Below are 26,142 nucleotides of genomic sequence, written 5' to 3' on the forward strand. Positions count from 1 at the left end.
CTTTTACAATTTTTCACTGCGGAGGGTATGGAAACATTCCTGGATATCATCTTCTCATTGCCTGGATTGAATTTAACACATTTGTGGGCATGAGGATTTCTCCAGTTTTAATCCATAGCTTGAATACCAGAAAAATAAAACAGATGTCTGGATTGACTCAGAATTGCTGTGCTGCCAGCTTTAGAACCACAAAAGGACAAGATGGTGAGGAGATTGAATCTGTAGGACATTCATTTAACACTTGCATTTTGATGGGAAAGGTACTAACACTCTCATAGATGACGGACTGAAACTCAGTGGTTCTTTGGCCTGACTGAGGTCTCACAACTTCTGAGCAACAGAGCTGGGATTCAGTGACTTTTATAACTAATGCAGAACCTTTCTCCTTTCTCTTTTGTCAGTGGATTTCGAACAACTCATAGGAGTTCTTTGGTTCCTCAGAGGTGAAACCACATCTCAAGGTGAGAAATGTATAACTTCTGCTCCTCTACCTAAATGGGAGTTCACCTGGACCAGTAATGCTGTCTCTTGTGAAAATAAAAACAACACAAGTGGGGATAGAGTCTATTTATTCAGTTTGTTATATAACCATGTGGCTAACCAACATTACTTGACATTGGTGGAAGATTAGGAAGTTGATAAAAGTGGAGTTTAACAACTCATTTGATGGTGGTGTCTCTATGGAAAACAATAGTTTAAAGCAACACAACTGATGCATTGTCAATTTAATAAAAAGTTGAAAATCTGGGGTACTTGGGTGACTCAGTCAATTGAGCATCTGCTTTTGGCTCAGGTCCTGATCCCAGTGTCCTAGAATTGAGCCCTGCCTTCGGTTCCTTGCTCAATAGGGAGTCTGCTTTCCCTCTTTCCCTCTGCTTCTTCCTGCTGCTCATGCTCTCTCTCATTATCCCTTTCTCTCTCTTTCTCTCTCTTAAATAATTAAAATCTTTTAAAAAATTTAAAATCTGAAAATCTGCAATGTATAATTCTATCCTAGCAGTAGATATGCCTAACTATTTCCAGGATGCCCAAGTGGATGCGGAATTCCTCTTGTATCTATGTTGACTGTTTTAGCTCTTATTTTTTAGTGAATGCTGAGGTGGCTGTTAATATTGCCATCATTGCTGTGCCACAACTTCAGAAGTCCAAAGGCACTGCAGAGGATGGAGATTGGGAACCACACTGTGAAGACTGTTTTTTTCCTCTTGGGATTTAGTGACCATCCAGAACTTTGGAGGATTCTTTTTGCTGTGTTTCTTTTTATCTACTCTGTTACTCTCATGGGGAATTTGGGGATGATGTTATTAATCACAACTAGTTCCCACTTGCACACTCCGATGTACTTTTTCCTCTGTGTATTGTCATTTGTAGATGCATGCTACTCTTCCGTAATTGCCCCCAAATTACTTGCGGACTTGGTTTCTGATAAAAAAACCATTTCTTATAAGGGCTGTGCTGCACAATTATATTTTTTCTGCTCTTTGGTTGACACAGAATCTTTCCTCTTGGCTGTCATGGCTTATGACCGGTACATAGCAATCTGCAACCCACTGCTTTATACAGTTATTATGTCCCAGAAGATTTGCTGCCAGCTTGCCCTTGGAGCATTTTTGGGAGGTACCATGAGCTCAATTATTCACACTACTAATACCTTTCATCTGTCTTTCTGCTCCAAAGAAATTAACCATTTCTTCTGTGATATCTCCCCACTCTTCTCTCTGTCCTGCACTGATACCTACATGCATGACATTATTCTGGTAGTCTTCGCTGGTTTGGTGGAGGCTATCTGTCTTCTAGCAGTCCTTCTCTCTTATGTCTGCATCATAGCAGCTATTCTTAAAACAGGTTCTGCTGAAGGAAGAAGAAAAGGGTTTTCCACTTGTGCCTCCCATCTGACCATAGTCACGATCTACCATGGCACTCTCATTTTTATTTATTTGCGCCCCAGCACTGGTCATTCACTGGATATTGACAAAGTGACCTCTGTGTTCTACACATTGATTATACCTATGTTGAATCCCCTAATTTACAGTCTAAGGAACAAAGATGTCAAAAAAGCCTTAAGGAAAATGATCAGCCGAAAATTGTTTTCTTAAGGAAGAATGAAACTGAGCCTGACAACTTTTCAGTAATGTCAGGAAAAGTCAGTTTAAAATGATTGTTCCCCAAATCTGTGGCTAACGAAGTCTCAACTACAGAATGACATCAGAGTCTGTCACATTACCTGTATTATGTCTATCTCTTTATTATTTTAAAGTTGACATTTTTAATATATATTCCAAGAATAGATTTACCCTTTGCCTAATGTCTATATTTCATATTTTTATTCCTTTTCTCTCCCATCCTATTGTAAATATTCTCAATATTGACTAAGCCATTAAAATACCACAACTCTTTTTTTTATGAAAGAAAATAAATGCAATTTACTGAAAACATTTTTCAATTAATTTTTATTTCCATATAAATATGTGTGCACTGTACCTTGGCAGTCTAATTATATTCTCTCTAAAAAATTCTTCCTCAAATTTTAATTACCATATGATTTTTTATACCAATTCAATTCAATTATAAATGGTAAGTTACATCCCAAACCTCACTAGAATCTTAAGTGTGCTACTTTTAAGACTCTTAGAATTTTCTATCTAATCTTGTAGTTGTATATGTCTGTGTTTTGTCCCTCTACTAGACCTTTCATTAATTATTGTCCCTCATTTGATGCATTGCCTCTTTATCACAGGATTTTCTCCAGTGTAGATACTGAGTAAATTTTTATGAAGTAAACATTAGTATATTTGTTATTGATTGTTTTTAATTTAGATTATATACTTATAACTATTTCTCTTGCAGTTTTTTTGTTTGTTTCTTTCTTTCTCTAGAATGGTACTGTATATACATGTGACTACTGCAAAATATTGTCAGTATGACGACTTATTTAAAAACAATTTGTAAAATCACCAAAATTAAAGTCTGGCTAATAAACTAGTCCCTCAAGAATAGGTTCAGTTTGAGATCTCTTAATTGGTAAGCAAACTTTCTTGGGAGGTTATCCTCTGACAGCAAGAGATGGGATCAGAAGCCAACTGATGGTGGGATCACAGGTGGGCTGCTAGGACATGAGCCAGCAGACAAGGTGTGGCAGAAAGCCTAAAGAAAGGGCTAAACTAAAGGTAAGATTGGATAGTGGGACAGAGTAAATTAGAGAGAAAATCCATCTGTCAGTGAAAATGCAGGCTGTGTTATAAACCAAAATCATAATTCTATTCACTGCAGTGGAAATTATCTTTAAAAGTAGGTTTTTGTCCATACAGCTCAGTACTGAGTTACGGCTCTGGTCAACGGGGCTGTCAATAGGGAAGAGTAGAATGGCAGCTTGATGTCAATGAGAAGCAAGTGTTTCATCTTAAATACTGAGGAGAAAACGTTTACCACAGTGAATGGGTTCATCACAACAGATGGATATTTGTTCCTTTGTTGTTAAGTGTAAGTTGTTTCAGAACATCACCCACACACCCACCTCACAGAGGCTGAGGAGAGATGGAAGAAAGAGGCAGACCCCTTCAGATTGGTAGGTGGCAGTTTATCTTGGACAGTCATTAAATGAGCAGATCTTCACTCCAGAATCCTAGATGTTTATACAGAGGCTCAACTGGGGTTCAGTCATGTATATCATCTAGGTCCTCTCAACAGCACATTGATCTCTCAAGGCTATGCCTTTTGAACACTTCAAACTGTGGGACTGGTGGGCAGAATGTACATTCCAAGGACAGGGGATGGGTGAGGATCCTCTGATTCCTTGGCTCCAGCTTACAGGTCGACCAGTGATCACATTCTTTCCACGACCTCCTCCAACAACATTCTGTTTCAGCTGTCGTCCTTGGGATACGGACACAGAGGTAACACATAGGTATTCTGAGATTAATTATCTAAACTTATTTATTGGTAATGTGGGCTCAGAGACAGATCAGAAGTACAGTTTCAGGTATCTAGACTGGACATGGGAAGGGTGCGGGCCAGCATGGGTAGCAGTGAAGAAGTCTTTGCTCAGCTCCAACCAGGAGTAAAGGAAGCATCAGGTAAAACAAGTCCCAGTGTGGCTGGGCAAAGAGCTCCAAGAGGACCCGAGGTTACAATGTACAACTGGAATCTGAATGAATGGGCTCTAAAGTGAATGACAATGGATCCTGGAGATACCATTTCATGACAGGATGCCATAAATATGCCATATTTTCTTTCAGTACCAGAGTTTAGTTCCTGAGAGGGAGTTGGTTGGCTCTGAATGATGTTAGAATGTTAGAAACTCCATTATCATTCCTCAGACAAATAGATATATACCCAATTATTTTATATATATATTATAAATACATTATATATATTTATACATTATACATTATATATATTATATAATATATATAAATATATTATATATACATATAATATATATATAAAATATATATATTAAAGTCATGTTAAAGAGATGAGGACTAGTAATCTATGGTCATGTAGCTAACAAGTAAATGATAGTATATAGATGTGAACCATTTCTATCTCCCTTTGAATTTCTGTTCTTATCTTAAATTTTCTCTCATCTTTACTGTTTTTTAAAAATGAAAATAAAGCACAAACAAAAACAAAACAAAACAAAATCCTGGTTTCCTGATCATGTGTAAAGGCTATTAAATTAAAATCTTTAAAAGAAACTATAAAGATGAACAAATATCTACTGTTCTTACACATATATGAAAGCTGGCCAGTGAATCCAATTTTCTATAACATGGATAGGTTTAATCTTTACAGATAGGAATATATTTAATACAATTTCAATAAAGTACAATGTGATAGGAAGGGATTTGGACAGTGATGGAGAGGTCCTAATAAATGGTATAGTCTATGAACAACAAATAAATTGTAAAGTAAAATACTCAATAGGTAATGATATACTTTGATTTGTCTTAAAATTCTGTTCAATTAGTCAGGAAGACTAATAACTTGCTGAATATTACACCATTTAAATGTGTTATTTAATTCTTAGGATATTCTGAAGTACACTCAGCCCATTTTTACACTAAAGGAGTGTATAAAAATAGGGAAGAAGATTTAAATGAAAAACCTTGTACTACCATTGCTCTCTGCCCCTGGAACCAGAAAAAAAAAAAAATGCCCTTCTTGACAATGACTTAAAATAAAAAGAATACTCTTGAGAATTTTTTGTTATGTTTTTCATAAATGGATTAGTTGTTAGTTAATGGCTGTGCAAACAACACATGCAATTAAGTTTATGGAAAAAAATACAAGATTACCTAACATCCAGCTACTCAGTGATGACCATTATTAAAATTGTGTTTATTTCACAGATGCTCACAGATCCAATTATTACAAATAAAATTCTACATAAATATTACTTTGTTCTTTGCTTTTTTTATTGAACATTTTATAGAGTTAATTAATTTTCCTTTCAACTTAAACTGTATAAATTAGGCAACTTTTTAAAATTTTATTCATGTATTGCTATGAACACATCAAGGGAGACTAAGTCGTCTTTCCAGTGGCCTTCATTCAAGGTGCAGGTCCCAACTTTCTCTGTGCAACATCTGTACAGTTGTCAACACCACGATATCTGTTCTCCAGAGTGAGGTCAGAAGGGAAATCCACAGGCTGGCATGCACTCTGGGATGGAGTATAAGTCTAGAGCAATTGTTAATTTGCAAAGGCTCCCTTGCATCAGTTTTGTAGGGGACACTCATACCTTTATTTAATAAACATTTTAAATGACATTTGGACCCGAGCTTTGTATATCATAAAGTAGAAATATTAGTGAACAATACTGGAAAGGGCATTGCGTTATGGAAACTTGAACAGAGAAGACAAGTATAAAAAAGATGTTTTTCTGCAAACCAGCAACCTGATATTGAACCTGGTATTACTTTTTCTTAGCTGGAACACAAGACCAAGATCAATAATGACTCTTCTCACACTCAATTTAGGTACAATGATAAATAGTTGCAAACATCTAGAAAATTGTGTTGGTGAAACTACAGGAAAATGTGTCAAAAGACTTCGGGTTTAGTTCACAAAATCTTTAAATAATTACCATTGGGTGAAAAATACATCTTCATACAGAACATAATTTGGTGCTGATTGCTTTTTTCAGGGCACCTTTCACATCCTTATTCCTTAAACTGTAGATGAGTGGGTTTAACATAGGAATGACCACCGTGTAGAAGACAGAGGACATTTTGTCTGTGTCCATTGAGTAACTGGAGCTGGGTCGGAAATACATGAACAGGAGTGTGCCATGAAATATAGCCACTGCGGTCAAGTGGGAGGCGCATGTAGAGAAGGCTTTGCGTCTCCCCTCAGCTGAGTTCATTCTAAGGATGGTAGCAATGATGTAGCTGTAGGAGAGGAGAACAGTAATGATGCTGCACCCCACCACACAACCAATGAAAGTGAACATCACTATCTCGTTGATGGATGTATCTGAAGAGGAGAGGGCTAGCAAGGGTGGGATATCACAGAAAAAGTGGTTGATGATATTGGAATTGCAGAATGACAGTCGGAATGTGCAGCAGGTGTGGATTGCTGAATCCACTAAGCCCACAAAGTAAGCAAGGGACACGAGCTGGATGCAGATTTTCCTGGACATGGCGATTGTGTAAAGAAGTGGATTACAAATGGCGACATACCGGTCATAAGCCATGACAGCCAACATGAGACATTCCACATCTGCAAAGAACCCAAAAAAATACATCTGAATTGCACATAAATTATATGGAATCCTCTTTTGCTCAGATAAGAAGTCAACCAGCATCTTGGGAGAGACAGTGGAAGAGTAGCAGACATCACAGAAAGACAGATTGCTCAGGAAATAATACATGGGCGTATGGAGCCTGGTGTCAAGCTTGATCAGCAGGATCATCCCTAAATTGGCAATTATGGTTATCCCATAAACCAGCAGAAAGAGTACAAAGAGCCCCTGTTGCACATCCTTTCTGCTAGAGAGTCCTAGGAGTAGGAAGTCAGTAATCACGGTGCAGTTCTCAACAGCCATCTCTCAGATCTGGAAATCCCTGCTTGTGAGAGAGGGAAACGGAACCAAGATTAACATCATCTTACTATCTGGGTAGTTAAACTGCTGGTTCTCTCTGTTTTTCTACATTTAGGAAGAGAGACAAGCAATGTCAGGGCTGTTTAGGTGAACCAGACTGTCCTGGAAATACACCCAAATCAATATAACTGATTTGATAATAGTATTACCTATGTCTGTACACCATTGTACAAAATTTGTAGCACAATTTCATCCAAATTAAAGCATGTTATTTGGGGCACCTGGGTGGCTCAGTGGGTTAAAGCCTTTGCCTTCAGCTCGGGTCATGATCCCAGGGTCCTGGGATCGAGCCCCACATCGGGCTCTCTGCTCATCAGGAAGTCTGCTTCCTCCCCTCTCTCTCTGCCTGCCTCTCTGCCTACTTGTGATCTGTATCTGTCAAATAAATAAATAAAATATTTAAAAAATTAAAGCATGCTATTTACATACCAACATATGTTGCATTTATGATAAATTTTGCTTATTATTTCTTCTGTAAGGAAATTAATGTCTTCATTGTTTAAGGCCGTAGTTCTTACAATTATTAGGCCAGGTTACCATGTGTTCAGCAAGGCTTTTTTTTTTTTTTTCATCTAATAGAAATATTGTTATATTCTATAATAGAGAGGCATAACTGAGAAGCACTCAGTTATGAATATATTGAATAGGCATTCAGTAATAAATATATTCTTTTGTTTTCCCTCCAAAATCCAAAATAGTGGGCCATATAATGAATTCCTTCAGACAATATGCTTCCACTTCCCCACTCACCCCATGTCCTTTCCAGTCTCAGTAAACTAGGGATAAAGCCAGTCTGAGGTTCAGGACCCACTGAAGCAGGGAGGGTGTGGTTGCGGAGAAGCAAGTTGGAGGGTGTCCAGGAGCCACACTCTAAAATGGGCAGACAGGAAATTTCCAGGTCTAACCATGCTCCCTTCGGACACCTGCTCTTGTTCGGGGGAGATTATGAAGAACATTTGGGCTCTAATCATAGAGATTCTGATAGCAGGTGACAGAGCAGCAAACAAGAGAGTGTGGTTTACTGTGTGAGTCTCTCTACCCCAATTTACTAGGATTTTGATGGTCTATTCACCAATAGCTCAGATCTACAAGAGGCATGTTAGAAGTACTCCTGTCCACAACCCTAAACTCCAGAGAGATTCAAATTTGAACTGTACCTTTTCCAAATTCCCAGACTTTTAATATTGTTTTATTTTATCCCATCTTCTTTGAAATCTGCCTCCCTTTGCTTAAAAAAAATGGTCACTTGAATTATATGTTCAACTATTTTATTTTACCCAAACCAATATATTTTATGTAATATCATACAAATCCTCCTCTGTTTGTGAGAATTTAGGAAATGTGGAGATGAAGTTATATGAAGAAGAGATTAAAAAAAATTCTGAATAATGATCTAGTGATCAATGGACCGGTCTCCAAACCCTTAGCTTAAACTCATTTAAATTAAATATCAGTCTCTGTAGAAACATATTTTTTTAAATATTTCCTTAAAAATTTTAAGAAAAAAAATTAAGAATATATAAAAATACAAGACATGAAAAATAATAAAAATAGGTGACATCTGTGCAATCCATACTTGTTTTCTTTGTTTTCCCTGCTTTCTATGTGTATATTTATTTTAAATAAGTAGATTCATAAAAGTAATTGAAAAGAAAGTTTGTATAATATCTCAGACACTTCCTTGGTTTTATATCGTGCTTTCAGTTAAAAAAGGGTTAAAAAAAATCTGGGGTATAAATGAGAGAAAGAGCAAAAAATGTTACATTTAGTTAGTTAGTACCAGAATTACTGACCTCTGTCCCACGCAGTTCTGTCTGTAAGAGGCTTCAGCATTGTCTCCTGACTGACCTGGATTATATAATCATCTCTGAGTCTGGTCCCTGGTGCTCAACATTGGTTCTCATAGGAATAAGTGAGATAGTTTATACCGTGGTGGTTTGTTTTCTGATATTTCATAAGGGTAAGGTGATTGAATAAGAAATACAGACCATTAAAAAAATATGTCCTTCTCTACCTTACCACTTAAAATTATACCTATTTTAGGAATAGCAAAATGACCCCATTCAACAAGCATTCCTTATTTCTAATTCCCCAATCCCTATACTCTACTAGAATTGATATTTGTGATAATTTCATAATTTACAGAACAAATACACACCCATTCATGTCCAGGTACTTACACAGATACACAAACTTGTTCCCATTAAATTGATTCACCATGTAGATTTTTGTGGAAACAGCAAAAAAACACTAACTGATATCACATTGCCTATTGATAACTGCATTTTGTTGTCTGTGTTACTGAATTTTTATTTTTTAAATAAGTGATGTCATGATATAAACATCATATATATAAATAAATATGATGAATACAGGCCATGGATTCCATTGTATTAATGCACATTACTTTATTCTATATTTCCTCTGTCAAATGACCACTTGTAATTCTACATATCATAAAAACTTTGATATGAATAAAATTATGCAAATATAATTTATCATATCTATATAGTCTTATTTTTTTAAGGATTTTCTTTATTTATTTAGAAGCGAGCATATGGAGGGCAGAGGGAGAAGGAGAAACAGACCCCTCACTGAGCAGAGAGCCTGACGCATGCGGGGCTAGATCCCAGGACCTTGGGTTTGTGACCTGAGCTGAAGGCAGACACTTAACCTACTGAACCACACAGAAACCACCATATCCACATATATATATATATTTTTAAAGATTTTATTTATTTGACAGAGAGAGATCACAAGTAGAGAGAGAGAGAGAGGAGGAAGCAGGCTCCCTGTCTAGCAGAGAGCCTGATGTGGGACTCAATCCCAGGACCCTGGGATCATGACCTGAGCTGAAGGCAGAGGCTTAATCCACTGAGCTATCCAGGCAGCCCCCACATATATTATTTTAAAGATTTAAAAAAAATTTTTTTTAATTTTTTTAAAGATTTTATTTATGTATTTGACAGACAGAGATCACAAGTAGGCAGAGAAGCAGGCAGAGAGAGAGGGGGAAGCAGAAGCAGGCTCCTTATTGAGCAGACAGCCCTATGCGGGACTTGATTCCAAGACCTCAGGATCATGACCTGAGCCAAAGGCACTGAGCCACTGAGCCACCCAGGTGCCCCATACATCGACATATTTTTAAAAATAAATTCTGTGAATTATTTTTAAGAGCACAGAGATTGACCTTAAATAAAGGCACTCTTGGCCTTTTTAACCATAGTCAGAAGTTTTATGTTGTCTAATTATAGGCACATTGCATTATGATGCATTTCATATGTACCACATGTCCTGGCTTGTCTCTAACCACATCATAACATGATACAGAAATTGAAATGAGAAGTACTAAGTCAGGCTCTAGAGTCTCACTAAATTTCATGGAATCTACAGAAAATGTTCACAAGAGATTCCTGCATATATTTCAGTGAAACAAATTTTGTCTTAAAAAGCTAGCACTCCAAAACCCCCAGCAGAATGTGATAGTGTGTTTGTGTTGAAGTGACATTCAAAAATTCACAAATTTCCCAAAGACTCCCCCGATTTTTAATAGATGAGAGACGACTCAGTCCCACTTCACCAAGGTGGGAACCCAATGACAGTGGAGGGCAGAAGTGTTATCACATGGGAGGTAATCCAATTAATTATATTAGCTGGGTACTTGAACATTATTAATGTTGGTGTGAAGAAAAAGTGATTTGAAAGCTCCCTGTGTTGCATAATTCCATGAACCAAATAGGAAAGAAATTTTATTTCCTAGCATTTATGCAACCTCAAAGTTCAGGGGGATAATCCCAGTGTTGTCTGTTTCCAGAGTCATAATTTGTCACGTGTGGGAATCATTGCTACGCACTTACAAGCACACATTGCTATGTATTCTTTAAATGCCTACTCTTCTTTTTTTTTTAAGATTTTATTTATTTGAAGACAAAGATCACAAGTAGGCATAGAGGCAGGCGGAAACAGAAGCAGGCTTCCTGCTGAACAGAGAGCCCAATGCGGAGCTTGATCCCAGGACCTCAGTATCATGACCTAAGCCGAAGGCAGAGGCTTTAACCCACTGAGCCATCCAGGCGCCCCTTAAGTGTCTACTCTTGATTCATGTTACCAAAAAAGTTAAAAATGTCACATATAGTAAATTTTGAGGCAGGTAATTTTATTGCCCCAAACCTAACTGCAAAATTTGTGTAGGCAAAACTCAAAAAAAGTAGGGTTCATGGGGCATCTACCAGCTTATGCATCCCAATGCCTCAGATATTTTCCTATTTCTCCTGAAACCTCACCTGGAGTCAATAGACATAGGTTTTGCTTTTTTTTTTTTTTTTTTTTTTCCGCTTGTTCGTCTCTGTTGTTACAGAATTTCCTGTACTTTCTATAAAACTAGATTTCCCTTCAAGCAAAAGTCAAAGAGATGACTACACTTTGAACTTTTGGAAAAGTGATTTTCATGGCAATGGTTAATGTATTTTTCCTAAATGTATTGTTATTCTTTGTGTGATAATCAAAATGTCAAATACCAAATGTACTCCTCTAGGAAAAATTGCTAAGACTACTCTCAAAGCTCCTAAATAGTGGCCAGTAACTTGCCATCAGATGAACTCATGTGATGTGAGCTTTCCTACTATTCTCTCTCTCTCTTATTTGGAGGAGGAGCCGTCATCCTCTATCAACTTCTGATTCCTTTCCCTACTCATTTTTTTTCCCCCCACAGGTGCTTCTCTGCCTGCAGGGAGGTCGAATCTCCTCAGGCTACCCTCAGTTCACAGGGGAGCCAGACTTGAACATCATAAACATGGTTGCCCTCCAGACAACGTGGTCTCATCCTGGTCCCCATTAGATCTGGAGCGTGTGTGGTAATACACTGCACAAAATTGGATAACCTAAATTAATTCCCAAAGGGGTTTGTTTGTTAATAGAGAACAGCTTTCTTTAATTATGAGGAGAAAGGCTAAAGGTAAAATTTAAGAAGTGAGAGACTTACCTAAGTCCTTAACTGAGGAACTCCCTTGGTGCCACTGGCATCCCTAAACATAGCACCACATAGGAACTGTCTACTTACAAATGCCTTCCCTGAGGTGCCTGGGTGGCTCAGTCAATAAGCATTTGCCTTTGGCTCAGGTCATGGTCTCAGGGTTCTGGAATCAAGTCCTGTACTGGGCTCCCTGCTCGGCCGAAGCCTGCTTCTCCCTCTCCCAGTCCCCCTGCTTGTGTTCCTTCCCTCACTGTCTCTCTCTGCCAAATAAATAAGTAAAAGCTCAAAAGAAAAAAAAAAAAAAAAGTCTTCCTTCAGGGGCACCTCGGTCGTTCAGTCATTTGAACATTGGACCCTTGATTTTAGCTCAGGTCATGAGATCGAGCCCCACTTAGAGCTCTGTGCTGGGCATGCAGCCTACTTAAGATTCTCTCTCTCCCTCTGCCACTCCCCTCCCGTGTGTGTCCTCTCTCTCAAAAACAAAACAAAACAAAAAACCTTCCTTCAGATAATAGTTTTCTGGCCCTGAGTCTTGGGCTGTTTTGAATAAGTTCTCTGCATGATACTGGTACCAAGTTCACTAAGTCTTTCTGTTATAGGAAACAAGAAAATCAGGAGTGGTGCATTGCTAGTATCTCTATTTTATAAGCAAGCAGACCATTTTTAGTAACATATAAGGTGATTAATGACGTATTTCTAACAGTTAGAAATGGCTTTATTAATTTTACAGAACTATCTTGAAAACATTCTATAAAATAAACGAGATTTTAAAATTTCTGTAGCTGTCTACAGCTACAGCTGTCTTTTTTCCTGTCTGCAATTATGTAGCTGTCTATAGTCTGATAGTAAATATCTTTAATTTTATAATTAATTTTGAAGTTGTGTATGTGTGTATTATTAAAAAAAAAAAAAACTAGTGATTTTCAGGAATAAAAATATCTCTGCACACATGACCTAAAACAAAACACAAACATGAGAGCATTTCAGAGACTATGAGCCCTAACACAAACTGATGTCCAGTATGATAGTTCAGTATGTTTCTTTAATATATTGAAGTGAAATCATTTGGTTTGTAACCTTGTACGTCTTATAGTCCTTGTTATGCATATGATTCCCTTATGTTGTTGTACCTGATGGTAACTTACTAACTTTCTTCACTGTGTGGTATCTCAATGGACAACCATATCCTTTGCTACTGTCCATTTCCAAATAATTCTACTACCATCATTTTTGTACAAGGTTTGGATGTCCATAGTCACTCATTTGTATTGGATGTAGAGGTAGGGAAGGAATTTTGGGACCACCTATCCTGCCACACAGTTTTCCAAGTTTGTGGCTCAGTTCTGATTTCTGCTATCAGTGTGTGAGAGGAAAAACTGTCCCACCTCTACACAAGTACTCGATGTTAATATCATGAATCATTTTCATTTTGGCTCTTCTTTAGGTGGGTCAAGGTACAGGCCTGAGATTTTAATTTTTATCTACCTGAATACTAATAATGTTGTACCACAATTTCCGTGAAGTGTCTGTTAGATCCTCAAAGTGGATATGAGGTCAGGAAAGAAGCTGTGTTTACAAGGACTCAGACTTCTACAGCTTCTAGCCAGTATCATACCATTAGGTCCAATCAGCTTCGAGACACAATGCCATTCTTTTGTATGAAGAGGAAGCCCTTTGTTTGGTTTGTTTGCTTACCTTTATTTTAACATTTCCAATACTGGGGATACATTTACCCAGGCATAGGGCAATGGATTATGGCAAGTGGAAAGGGTCTTAGAGATAATCTAGTGAGGGATCCTCTTTACAGAGTGGGTGTGAGTTCTAATGAGGAAGGGCAAGTTGTTAAACACCGCAGTGATTTCAAGTTGTATTCAGTGCCAGGCTCACAGCATATTTCTGGAGAGGACTGTCCAAAGAGTCTTAAAATTGCTGCCTCTGGCTTTCACACAGGTTTGGGTTATTGAGTTTTTACCTCTGTTGTATTCTAAAACATGGTGCTAGACAGACTATCATTAGTATGCATCTATCTGCTCACTAGGTGGTACAAATGCCCAAATCTACCATCAGTATTTCATTTTTATCCTTAGGGATTTCAGTGCAAGGCTGAAGGAAAGAAGTCCAGGTACAGAAACATGCCTATTATATCCATAGTCACTTATAACATAATACTGGATAATAATTCACTGTCCCTGGTGACTTTGTGAGAACCCTGTGATGTAGCCACACAGAGAATGGAAGGGAACTGGTGAGGAAGGAAGTAAATGAGCCAGAATAAACCAAAGCCTTTTAATGTTTTTTTTTTTTCTTTTTTTCCTATTTCTGTAGAATCCCATATGGAAGGGTTAGTTCAGGCCATCTGCCCCAAGTTCCTATTTAAGTCACGAGTCTACTAGTCAACATTCCTAGTGAGTGATTTTTTACTCTCTAATTACATAAATCAGGGAGATGAAGCCTACAGTTAATTAAATTGGTTTCTTCCATTTTTAGACATACATTCGTTAAGCCTAAGATATCTCATTTAATTGGTTTATGATTTCCTTCTCGTCAGTCCAGACTCATTAGATGTAATTCAAGAGGCCAATATGCAGATCAGATCAGTCTTTAAAAGATATTACTGTCATTTGTCATATGGAAGGATGATAGCATATTTATAACTCCTGAATTAGAAGCCTCTGATCCACTGGCTGGTTTACACTTCAATACATTTCAAAAAGAATGGCTTTTGCTATGTTGCTACTCATAAGAAAGAATAACAAAAGAGTATTGATAAATTGGGAAAATATGGTACAAGTGGAAACCCTTAAAACATTTTTCCCCCAAAGACAACTTCCCATAGATTTTTTTTCATCACATTTTTCCCGTAATCTGTCATAGTTTTCCACATATGTCACCTTTAAAAGCAGAGGAGCCTTTTGAGGTTTGATTCTGAAATTCTTTCTGAAATTCTTTCAGCAAGGACAATTATAATTACTTAAGGGGTACTATCTGAGAGATACTTAAGAATGTCATTGAGTCTTCCATGGTACATATCCATGTTTTCTCAAAAAGCTGCTTCTAGTGGTTGACATCAGAAAATTGAGCAGAGCCAAATGAAGATGAGCCAGAAAGTATACAGATGATTTTTTTTTACTTCCCATGTAATTAATATAAGTATATTTTTAAGTTTATTACTTTAGTATCTACAACCCTTTTTATGCATTTTCTTATAAGCTTTTAAATACATATATACAAGGCACACATTATACCTTGATTTAATTACGTTTTAACAAATATCTAATGAATATTCAAAAATGTTATCAAGGGTGTAGCTTTTATTATTTATGTGTTTTTACACTTTGTGCCCCAGACATGATAAAGAAACGGGATTGATAAGAATGATACTCAACTTGCTGCAAAGAACATTCATCGTTTTATATTGGAGACAATGGTCAAATCAACTGAACCACAAGTACAGTGATGCCTTAAACGACAAAGAGGCGCATTTAACCAGGATGGAGAAGACAGAGGGAAGGAAGAGCCAAGTGGGAATGACTGAGTTGAATTTTAGCACAAAGATGGATTTTATCAGGACTTTCCACATTGCACTTTTATCCTTCTCTTGTTGGATTTTGAAGGGGGGCAAAATACACCACCCCAAAAGATACCACTTTGGCTATTGATCTTTTTTTTAAGATTTTTCTTTTTATGTAAGAGAGAGAATGTGTGTGCATAAAGGGAGTGGTGGGTGTATGGATAGAGGGAGAGGGAGAGAAGCAGACTCCCTGCTGAGCATGGAACTGGCTTGGAGCTTGATCTCATGACCCTGAGATCATGGCCTGAGTGGAAAGCAGGAGTCAGATGCTTAACAAACTGACCCAGCCAGGTGCACCAGCCACTGATTATTTTAAGTCAAAGTTTCTTAAGGAATAGCAGGTGTAAGAAGGACACTCTGAGCCTCTTTTGTCTTTCAGGAAATAAATTCTCTATGTGAGATGTACTCCCTTTGGACCAGGAGAGAGACTTCCTCATCACCAGAGAGGGAACTGATGGCTGAGAAGTCTACATAGACAAACTCTGTTACTTCTTTACTTATTTACTACATGGAAACCAAACTTCTTTGTCATATCAATTCTTCACAAATGTATTGTTTCTTTTTCTAAAAATTGTAACAGATACCTTATTTGGCCACGTCTTGTTTTTATATTTTTATTTTTATGAGATCCTGCACACACAAAGTTGATTTTTTTTCTCCTGTTAATCTATCTTATATCAATTTAATTATTAAATCAGCCAAGAACCAGGAAGGGAAGAAAGGGAAAATTTTGTTTCCTTACAATTACATCACCTCTAGGAAGACATTGTCCTATCCACCTCAGGATCTGTAATTCCAGCCTCTTTATCTGGATTCCTTTTTTTCTCCCCACCCCCACTTGTACCCTCTTCACCATTTAGATCTGAAACAGAATTTCAAGGAATCGTTTCTTCTCCACACTCTACAGGTAGGCATTTTGTTTGAACTTAGAGTTTCTTACCTTTTCACTTCAGGGAGATTTAGAGGTTATCATGATATTTGCAAGACTATTTAATTTTATTTAATTAATTTTATTTATTTTTAATTAATTTTATTTATTTATATTACATTATTGAATTCACTGGAATATAAACGATGTAATAAACACTTATAGTTCTTATAATAATTAAAATAATGCATAAAATAAACAATAAATGCAAAATTAGCACACTAAGATGATGACAGAAAAGTGTTCCAAATATTAAGTGAGAATTATTTTAAATAGAGATGTACAGTAAAATATGCCATATTTAGGAAACTCCAAATATTGGTATCATAGTGACATAGTAAAATACTTATGTATTTTTTTATTATTTTTATTTTTCTGTAATTAATTTATTTATGACAATTTAATAGCATAGCATAATATAGTGAAATAATACAATATATGAAATCAGAAGAGTATGTTTATGTGTATATGTATACAAATATATATTTTATACTATATAACTACTTACTTAAAATCAGATTTTATTTTTCAGTTTTTCCATCATCTCTTTCACATTCTTGTTCCACAGGCTGTGAATCAAAGAATTTAACACAGGACTCACAGGAGTATAAAAGAAAGAGTTCATTTTGTCTTAATCTAAGGAGAAGGAAGAATTTGGCCAGGAAAATATGAAAAGCATAGCTCCCCAGAAGATTGCCACAACTCCTAGGTGGGAGGTGTAGGTGGAGAAGCTTTGAATCTTCTCTCAGCAGAGTGGATCTTCACGACGGACAAGATAGAGTCAAGAACGCCTAAAATGGTGCTCAGCTCAATGAAGACAAAAATGTAAAAACAAAAAAATGAAATCCTTGACCTGTGTATCTAAGCGAGACAACAATAAGAGATGAGAGCTATCACAGAAGAAAAGATGAATCACACGACATACGGAAACATAAGTGGGATGTTAATGTCAGGGGTATCAAAGCATCTGACATTCCTACCATGTAAATCCGGGCCATGAGCAGGGAGCACAAGGTGCAGCCAATGACTTTGTACCAGTCAAAGACCATCACCACAGCAGTAGACACTTAGAATCTGCAGGTACAGAAGGTGAACAATTGCAGAGCACAGCCAGTGATGGAAATTGATTTGATGTTGGCAAATGAAAACCAGCTGCATCTTGGGTCCAATTGTGTGCTATAGCAGAGATCCCAGAAGGAGAAGTGGCTGAGGATAAAGTATTGGTGTGTTATCTATTATAATTGTAATGAACATTCCAAGATCTGCCAGGAAATTAATAAGTGCCTAGAAACATGGTACAAGTGTTCCCTTTGTGGTCCAGTTATTGGTAATTCCCAAGAGAAATAATTTCCCTGTCCATCTTCTTTATTCTTGTTGTAAACTCTAACAAAAATAATTAAGAAAATGATAGTTCAGAATTTGACCTTTCCGTATATATCCAAAAAGTATTATCTCTAAGATAGAACATGATTTATTTCTGTAAATTGTCTTTTTTAACCTCAGAAAACTGACCAAGCATTGCATTTATTTACTTATTTATTCATTTTAATTTACTTTAAATTTATTTTGGATAAATTTTTTCTTTAAGAAATACACTTCTTTATATATAGTAGAAATTAACACTTTAAAATTAAAGAAGAAACATATCAGTTACTTGTGAAAACTATCTCTTTTCAGCAATTCTCCATTTTTGGAAGACTCTATATATCATGTATTTATTTATTTATTTGCTTATTTATTTATATGTTCAATTAGCCAACATATAGTTTTACCTTAGCTGAACACTTCATTATTACTGTTGTTCAATGAGTTGTTACATTACACAAATCCAGAGAGTACCTAAAAAGTAAGTAACATAACAATCAGTTTGTTCTCTGTATTTCGAGGTCTGATTCTGCTTTTCGTTTGTTTGCTTTGTTTTTCTTTTAGATTCCACATTTACCTGATGGCTGCCAGAGGAGAGGAGGGCAAATACAGGGAAGGGAGTGAGAAATACAGACTTCCAGTTATGGAGTAAGTCACAGGGATGAGAGGTACAGCATAAGGAATATAGTCAATGGTACCACAGTGGCATTGTATGGTGACAGATGGTAGCTACCCTTATGGTGAACATAGCATTAAAATATGGACTTGTTGAATCACCAGGTTGTACACCTGAAACTAATGTACTATTGTGTCAACTATACTAAAAAAAAAAAAAGTAGATGGCCCTAAAGTTGGGCAATGTGGCAATGTTGGTGGGTACAGACTGTAGGAGCCATGTTCTGTGTGATACTTTCCAACATGTGAATCACTGCAGGATGCTAACATAAGGGCCATGGCTGGCCACCCCAAATATGCCACTATGGCATATTGATTAGTTATTTAAGAGACAGTCTGTGCAAGGAGAATATTCTGACTCTCCTCTGTCCCCTGAAAACAGGAACTAAATTTCCCATGCAAAAGGTGCCCTCCGTGTATCAGGAGGTGCAAACAAATCCTTATCACCAGTTATAACAAATTCAGAGCCTAGAAGGCTGCATAAACAGCCTCGTTATATCTTACTAATTTACTACCATAGACCAAATCCTGTCTAGAATTTCTTACTTTATTAAAGCTTGCAAAGTTCAGTTTTCTTTGTCTTGCCAAATCTTTTTTTTAATTTACATTTTTTTCAGTGTTCCAAAATTCATTGTTTATACACCATACCCAGTGCTCTATGCAATACATGCACTCCATAATACCCACAACCAGGCTCATCTAACCCCCTACCTCCTTCCCCTCCAAAACCCTCAGTTTGTTTCTCAGAGTCCACAGTCTCTCGTGCTTTGCCTCCCCCTCCGATTTCACCAAAGTCACTTATTCTTTCCTTCTCCTAATGTCCTCTGTGTTATTCCTTGTGTTCCACAAGTAAGTGAAACCACAAATAAATAAAATCATATGAAAATTGACTCTCTGCTTGACTTATTTCACTCAGCATAATCTCCTCCAGTCCCACCCATGTTGATACAAAAATTGGGTATTCATTCTTTCTGATGGAGGCATAGTACTCCATTGTATATATTGTCTGCCAAATCCTTACAGATTTATTGTTCTCTTGTATAAATACTATAAAGTCTGCCTGCCTTAGTCATTTCCTTAGATCTCAATTTCATTACTGGGCCATATTGAGCATATAATAAAATTTTGTTGTTGTTGTTGTTGTTTTTAACTCCTATTAATCTGCTATGTCAATTTCACTCTTAATTAAGTGGGAAGATTTCACGGGTGGAAGGAAGTTCCTTTCCTTCAATAATAAGCACACATCTATGTGTCATTAAAGCCCACTGTTGACTGCAGTATACAGTAATATATTTAATGTCTTCTGCTCTATGTGTTGCCCTACTTCAATTAATTGATTTCCTTCAAATGAATCAAGTAAATGCCATATCTGTGTATTCAAAAGATAACTTAAGATGTTACAAGGAGAACCAGTGTATGGGAACAAATATCCCTGGTAATTTTTTCATCTGAGTCTTCCCTGGGGACTAGACAGGGGCATTCTGTTTTTTCATGGTTCCTATAAATCTAGACCACATCATAGGTTAAAATCACTAAAATAAAGTATTCTTAATGTGGGGGAAATGGCTTTTAGTGATACATTTCAACAGCCTTTTCATTTATTACTATACAAACATGTTGAATCTACTGCCTTAGGAGGCTAAGCTCAAACTACATAATTGTAGTAATTTGCCATCCATTCAACTGAAGACACCAAAGCATTTGTGGTACCCTAGAACTTTATTACCATTATTTACTTCTCTGCTTCATATTAGAGCAATGAGATGTATCCTTGGTCACTTCATATGATTCCTTTCCAAACTCATTTTCACATCAAGTGGTTCTCTCTCTCTAGGGATAACAAACCTCTTTAGGTTATGCTCTATTTAGATAGAATTTAAATTTACCTCCCTAAACTTGACTGCCCCATAGACCATCTAATCCAACCTCCTGTTAAACTTTTCCATTAAAATCTGAACCTTAGTAATTATATAATTATTAAAAATTGAATAATTAACATCTCAAAGGATTTATTTTTAATTGAAGATGAGTTTCTTAAATAATGAAAGAAAATGACTTCATTGCAATAAGACACCAGAGACAAGCAAGTGAGAAAAGAAACTGTATCTAAATGGCTTCCCTGGTGCCATTGCAATCAATGTAGGTAACTACTTCAAATATCCCTCCCTCAGAATGTAGTTGCGTAGTTGAGTGAGGAGCCTTTGGGAATAAGTTCAGTGAATGACAATGATACCAAGGAACACTAGGTGTCCTAAGTCTCCTTATTGCTGAAAACAATATTAGAGGTTATAGGTTAAATAAGACACACTTGTTCTATTAAAAATACAGCAATTTTTAATAAGAAAAGTCATAGTTGTTCATTGAAATAGTCTATGAAATTTATGCCATGGATCTTATAAAATATATTTTGAATTTTATTGTCTATGTGACCTTAATGGGGATAAAAGTTTATAATAATAAAATTCTGAAGTCTCCTACAATCTAATAGTGAAGGGACTCTGCTTTTGGAAAACTCTTTGATGTCTAAAACATGTATAGAAAATACTTAAATAATTAGTATACTATTGGATAAACGAAAACAAAACAAAATAAAAAACCTGTAGTCAGGACACTGACCAAGAAACAAAACATGACCAGAATGACCAAAGTCTTCCACTTGCTACTTCCTAAGTTACTAGTTTCTTATCCACAAGGAGTATTTACTTTCTTACCTTTTATCACAACACATTAGTTTGATATTTTTTGAGCCATGCATAAGTAGATGCCTGCTTCATGTACTGTGTTACTCAACAACATGACTGTGTAACCCAGTACATTCATTCTCAATGTTGTATAGTATACTTCTATACAGATATAGTATCCAATTGATATGTTTACTTTAACGTGGATAGGCAGTTATCTTCTCTTTTTTTATTTCCAATAACATTGATGTGAACATTCTTGCATATGTCTTCTAGTAGAGATATACATTTATTTATCTTGGGTATAAACCAAGAATAGGAAGAGTGTGTGTGTGTGTGTGTGTGTGTGTGTGTGTGTAAAATTTAGTTTTATCTAATTTTACCACACAATTTTCCAAAGCAGTATGCCAACTTATGCTTCCACTATCCCATTATCAATGAGTGAATCCTGTGTGCATTTCACATAATATTGTCTGCCATTTTAATTTTAGCTATTCTGTAAACTTGACTAAGAAAGTTGGATATTCACTATATCATCTCATAAAAGTCTCTTAAAGTCAAAATGAAGAACTGAAAGTTAGTTGAATGGGTCTACTTTATGGTATGAGAGATCTTGGAATCAGAGCTATCTGTCTGTCATCCTTGCCAATTATAGTTCACGTAAAAATTGGCCCAGCATTGTAATGTAGTCCCACCCATATGCTATATTTTAAATCTCCCCAAAGATAGAAGTGACTTTATGCATTATCCATTTATAGAATCATATCAGTATGGGTACTGAGTATGGTATCTGGAATGTACAATAAGGATTATTCAGTTTAAAACCCTTTTTTGATAAAATGGAAACTGAGGCCCAAAGAAGAAAAATGATTTATTGAAGGTCACAATTACTGTGACTTGACCCTAGAGATTCAGACCCAATTTTGCTGTCATTGTTTTTCCAGCTCTTTCTTCCTTCTGTGTCTTTGCCCACAGAGCGATTTTCTCGCCTTCCTCCCTGGAACATCTACCACTTCCGCTCATTGGATGCCTCACTGCGCACTCTGTGTCTGCCCGACTCAGGGACAGTCAGAGCATGTTTGCACAGTTCAAACAAAAGTTGCTTCCTCTTAAGAAAGAGCTACACAATAACCAATTTGTGAGAATTATTGCTGTTTTGATTTAACAAGTTCTCCTAAACAGCTTTTCCACTGTATGTAGCTCAATGCTTTCCTAATCGTTTGTCACTGTAACATTAATGTTTAGGGATGCCAGTGCCTGGTCAGAATAAGAAAGTCTTAAGAAGAAACAGACCTATAATATTGACTCATTACATACAGGCATTGATAATGTCTTACTTGAACTATAGTTGCCACCATTTGGGTAAACTATGAGAAGCATATGAATTATGGATAAAGAAATTCTAAGAAATGGTTAGGATTGGATTAGATAATATGAATCAGATTAAAATACTTTGATACTACAACTCCCTGACTTTCTATGAAAAACAAAGATATAAATTTCCTGCAGGTCATTAGCCCAAGCTCCTACTTCAATCATTAATTCCCTAAAGTTTATGTTAAGTGATTATTCATCCTCTGCTATTACAAATTTAGGCATAGGGTTCTCATAGATTTTACAAATCAGTCAAATTCCTTTTTAGGCACTCTTTTATTGAACTTAAAATATGTCATTTAATAAATATAAAATTTATTTCTCTAATTCACACATTAGACTTAGATTTGCTTATAGGAACCAAGATGCAGATTGAATACATTGCCATGGTCCACAGGAGAGGAGTGTGCTAGTCGATGGCATCTTGATGCTTCTGAGGCTGACACCCATCTATGCTTGGGCATTAGTCTTCATTCAAATGCACGTCAGCCATACTGCTCTTCAAGATAATTCCCAATTCATAGATAATATTTGAAAAAAAATGGGGCATTTGAGGAGACATTGTAACTGAAAAATAGCATCTTCTTTTTTTTTTTTTTTTGCTTGTTTGTTTGTTTGCTTTATCTTTATACCTCCCCTTATCATGCCTCAGAATCCCAGAAAAAAATACCATTGGCAACAGAAGGACTCTCATTGTCCTAGGTGGGCTTTACTGGCAATCTGAAAGGTTTTCACCAAAGGCTTTAACAATGGCACTTAGGTAGGCTTAGACATTGAATGATTTTTAGTTTGTGTAATTGTAGCAAAGTTTTAAGAGTGTCCCTGATCCCTGTATGGTTCTTCAAATCCCTGTCTTAGTCCCTGCTTACTCAACAAATCACTGCAGTGATTTGACCATCAGCAAGCAGAGCAGAGAGCCAGGGTAAGTTGCAAATAGGCTGTAAACACCTGGATAAGAGATCTTTGGTTTAATTATTTTCCAAATAATTTATATGTCTTTAACTTTCCCTTATGTTAGCATCCACAACCATTTTATGTGCTTATGTATATGATGCAAAAATGTATTTAAGGAACATACTTGACCTGTGATTTTTTTTCTTTTGCCTCCTATAAATAAACCTTTGATAAAAATTAACTTTTTTCAGTATCTTTCTTCTTTTCTTAACCCAGATGCTATGGTGGTGCTTGAGTAAACAGACAAAAATGCACAGTCCTTAAACTCTGCATATTTATTTCCCCACATTGAAGGGAATGATTTAGGAAACAGTTATGGATTCAACAATGCTCCCGGACAAGGTGATGTGTGAACCAAGTGTAACCAGTGTTGGAGGGAAGGAAAATCAGTGGAGGAAGTGAATGAGTGGTGAACTGCAGAACTATAATGCAACCACACTGGTTATCTTTAAATTCCACAGAAATGATGTGGTCTCGTCCCCCTGAGGACTCCCTAGTTGCTGATCCATGAGCATAGAATGCTTTCTCTACCTACAGGTATCTCTCAAGCGATCCCTACTTACTTGTTAATCTCAGATTATCTCCAGTACCAGAAGCACTTTCCAATATTCTTCACTGAATTTGAATGTTGTGCATTATTTTACAGTGTTCAGTCTTTTTACTTTATGGAATAATTTCTTTCATTATAAATAATTTGAATGATTAATTAATATTTGCCACTTCCATTTGATGACAAGATTCATTAGCGTAAAACTACCAGATTTGCTATAAAATATAGAGTGGATGCAATAGGTACTGAGGAAACTCTCAATAACATTTAGAAACTTCATTTCATGCACAAATGAAAGATCGAAGAAACAATTATTAGGCAAACTAGAAGTCCAGAAATTTTCAAATTAAAGAGTAACAATACAAAGTCAAGACATAAAATGAACCAGAGAGTACTTAGGGAATGATACATTTGGGTATGGTTGAAACAGTTTATAAATATACCCATTTCTTGGATCACATCACATCACATTAGTCAAAACAATTTTAATTTTTATAAATTTTACTGTAAGATTGGAAGGAAGATACACACATAAAAGTTTTCAATAAAACCACTTTTTATTTTTAAGGTGCTTCAGGGGATCTTTCACATCCTTATTCCATAGGCTATAAATCAGAGGGTTTAGCATGGGAATCACAAGGGTGTAAAACAATGAGGTCATTTTGTCCTGATCAAGAGAGTAGGAAGAACTCGGCCGGAAATACATAAAGAGCAGAGTTCCCTGGAAAATTGCAACAGCAGTTAAGTGGGAGGTGAGGTGGAGAAAGCTTTGAACCTCCCCTCCACAGAGTTGATCTTTATCACTGTTAGGATGATATAGCAGTAAAACACAAACAGCCCTGAAAAAGTAATCAGTTCAATGAATCCAAAAATGGTGAATATCACTAACTCATTAACCTGTATGTCTGAGCAGACAACACTAGGAGAGGTAGGACATCACAGAAGAAATGGTTAATCACATTAGATTCACAGAAACATAGCCAGAATGTGAGTATGGTATTTACTGAAGCATCCACAATTGCCACCATGTAAACCCCAGCCATGAGCAGGGAGCACAGTCTGCTGGACATGCTGACCGTGTAGAGCAAGGGGTTGCTAATGGCTTTGTACCGGTCAAAGGCCATCACTGCCAGCAGCAGACACTCAGAATCTACAAAGGTCAGAACACCAACCATTGCAGAGCACAGCCATGGAAGGGAATTGACTTGTTCTTGGCAATGAAACCTACCAGCATCCTGGGTCCAACTGATGTAGAATAACAGAGGTCACTGAAGGAGAGGTGGCTGAGGAAGAAATACATGGGTGTGTGAAGGTGAGAATCCATTCTAATTAAAATGATCATCCCCAGGTTTGCAACAAGAATGATTAGATAGACAATAAGAAATGTGATAAACAGAGTCATTTTAACTCCAGGGTTATTGCTAATTCCCAAGAGAAAGAATTCATTCACAGAAGTGCAATATTTTCCATCCATTCTTCTTAATTCTTACAAGATGCTACAGAAATGATGAAGGCATGGTATATCAAGATGTTAATTCTTGTTAACATTCACTAAAATATAATCTATAGGTCAGAAAGTATTTATTTCAGAATATAGCTTGGACAAATTTCACTGCCATATTGTTGACAAAGTTAAAGTGTTTGGAATAGAATTTAGAGAGAGTTTGATTCTAAATTTGGAGATCACCTATAAGATCTATAACTTGGGTGTTTCCTTCCCTGCTTTATCTCAGTGGTCAATCACAAATAAAGGGCAGAGCAGATCAAATATAATATGAAAGTCATAGCTAAATTAAAGACAAGGTTGAATATACATTCTTGTATCTGAAAAATAAATATTGAATTGAGTACAAAAGAGATTACTCTTACTGAGTTCCTCATCAAGATTTGTTTGAGACTCTGTTTAATTTAGAAATAGTACACATATCTCTGATTTAAAAAGACTGAGCAATACGATGATTTTTACT

The 26,142-nt window shown here is 36.4% G+C and overlaps 2 protein-coding genes and 2 pseudogenes across 2 annotated transcripts; 1 reads left to right on the plus strand and 3 right to left on the minus strand.

Annotated features, from left to right (window-relative positions):
* The first annotated feature begins 1,091 nt into the window (after window positions 1-1,091).
* Window positions 1,092-2,096, plus strand: LOC131822608 (olfactory receptor 5I1-like). Its single transcript, XM_059158897.1, has one exon. The coding sequence runs from the start codon at window positions 1,092-1,094 to the stop codon at window positions 2,094-2,096; it is 1,005 nt and encodes a 334-aa protein (XP_059014880.1).
* Window positions 2,097-6,109: 4,013 nt separating this feature from the next.
* LOC131809723 (olfactory receptor 5W2-like) lies at window positions 6,110-7,048 on the minus strand. The gene has a single exon (XM_059137083.1). It carries the CDS (start codon window positions 7,046-7,048, stop codon window positions 6,110-6,112), a length of 939 nt encoding a protein of 312 aa, XP_058993066.1.
* A 10,042-nt stretch (window positions 7,049-17,090) lies between these two features.
* On the minus strand, window positions 17,091-17,625 carry LOC131809777 (olfactory receptor 5W2-like; annotated as a pseudogene).
* Window positions 17,626-24,716: 7,091 nt separating this feature from the next.
* LOC131822609 (olfactory receptor-like protein OLF2) lies at window positions 24,717-25,649 on the minus strand (annotated as a pseudogene).
* Between the last annotated feature and the right edge of the window lie 493 nt (window positions 25,650-26,142).

The sequence above is a fragment of the Mustela lutreola genome, chromosome 1 (genome assembly GCF_030435805.1).
Source record: "Mustela lutreola isolate mMusLut2 chromosome 1, mMusLut2.pri, whole genome shotgun sequence".
Lineage (NCBI taxonomy): Eukaryota > Metazoa > Chordata > Mammalia > Carnivora > Mustelidae > Mustela > Mustela lutreola.

Coding starts and splice junctions, on each gene's coding strand:
- LOC131822608 (XM_059158897.1), top strand. CDS start 1,092: ATGCTGAGGTGGCTGTTAATATTGCCATCATTGCTGTGCCACAACTTC.
- LOC131809723 (XM_059137083.1), bottom strand. CDS start 7,048: ATGGCTGTTGAGAACTGCACCGTGATTACTGACTTCCTACTCCTAGGA.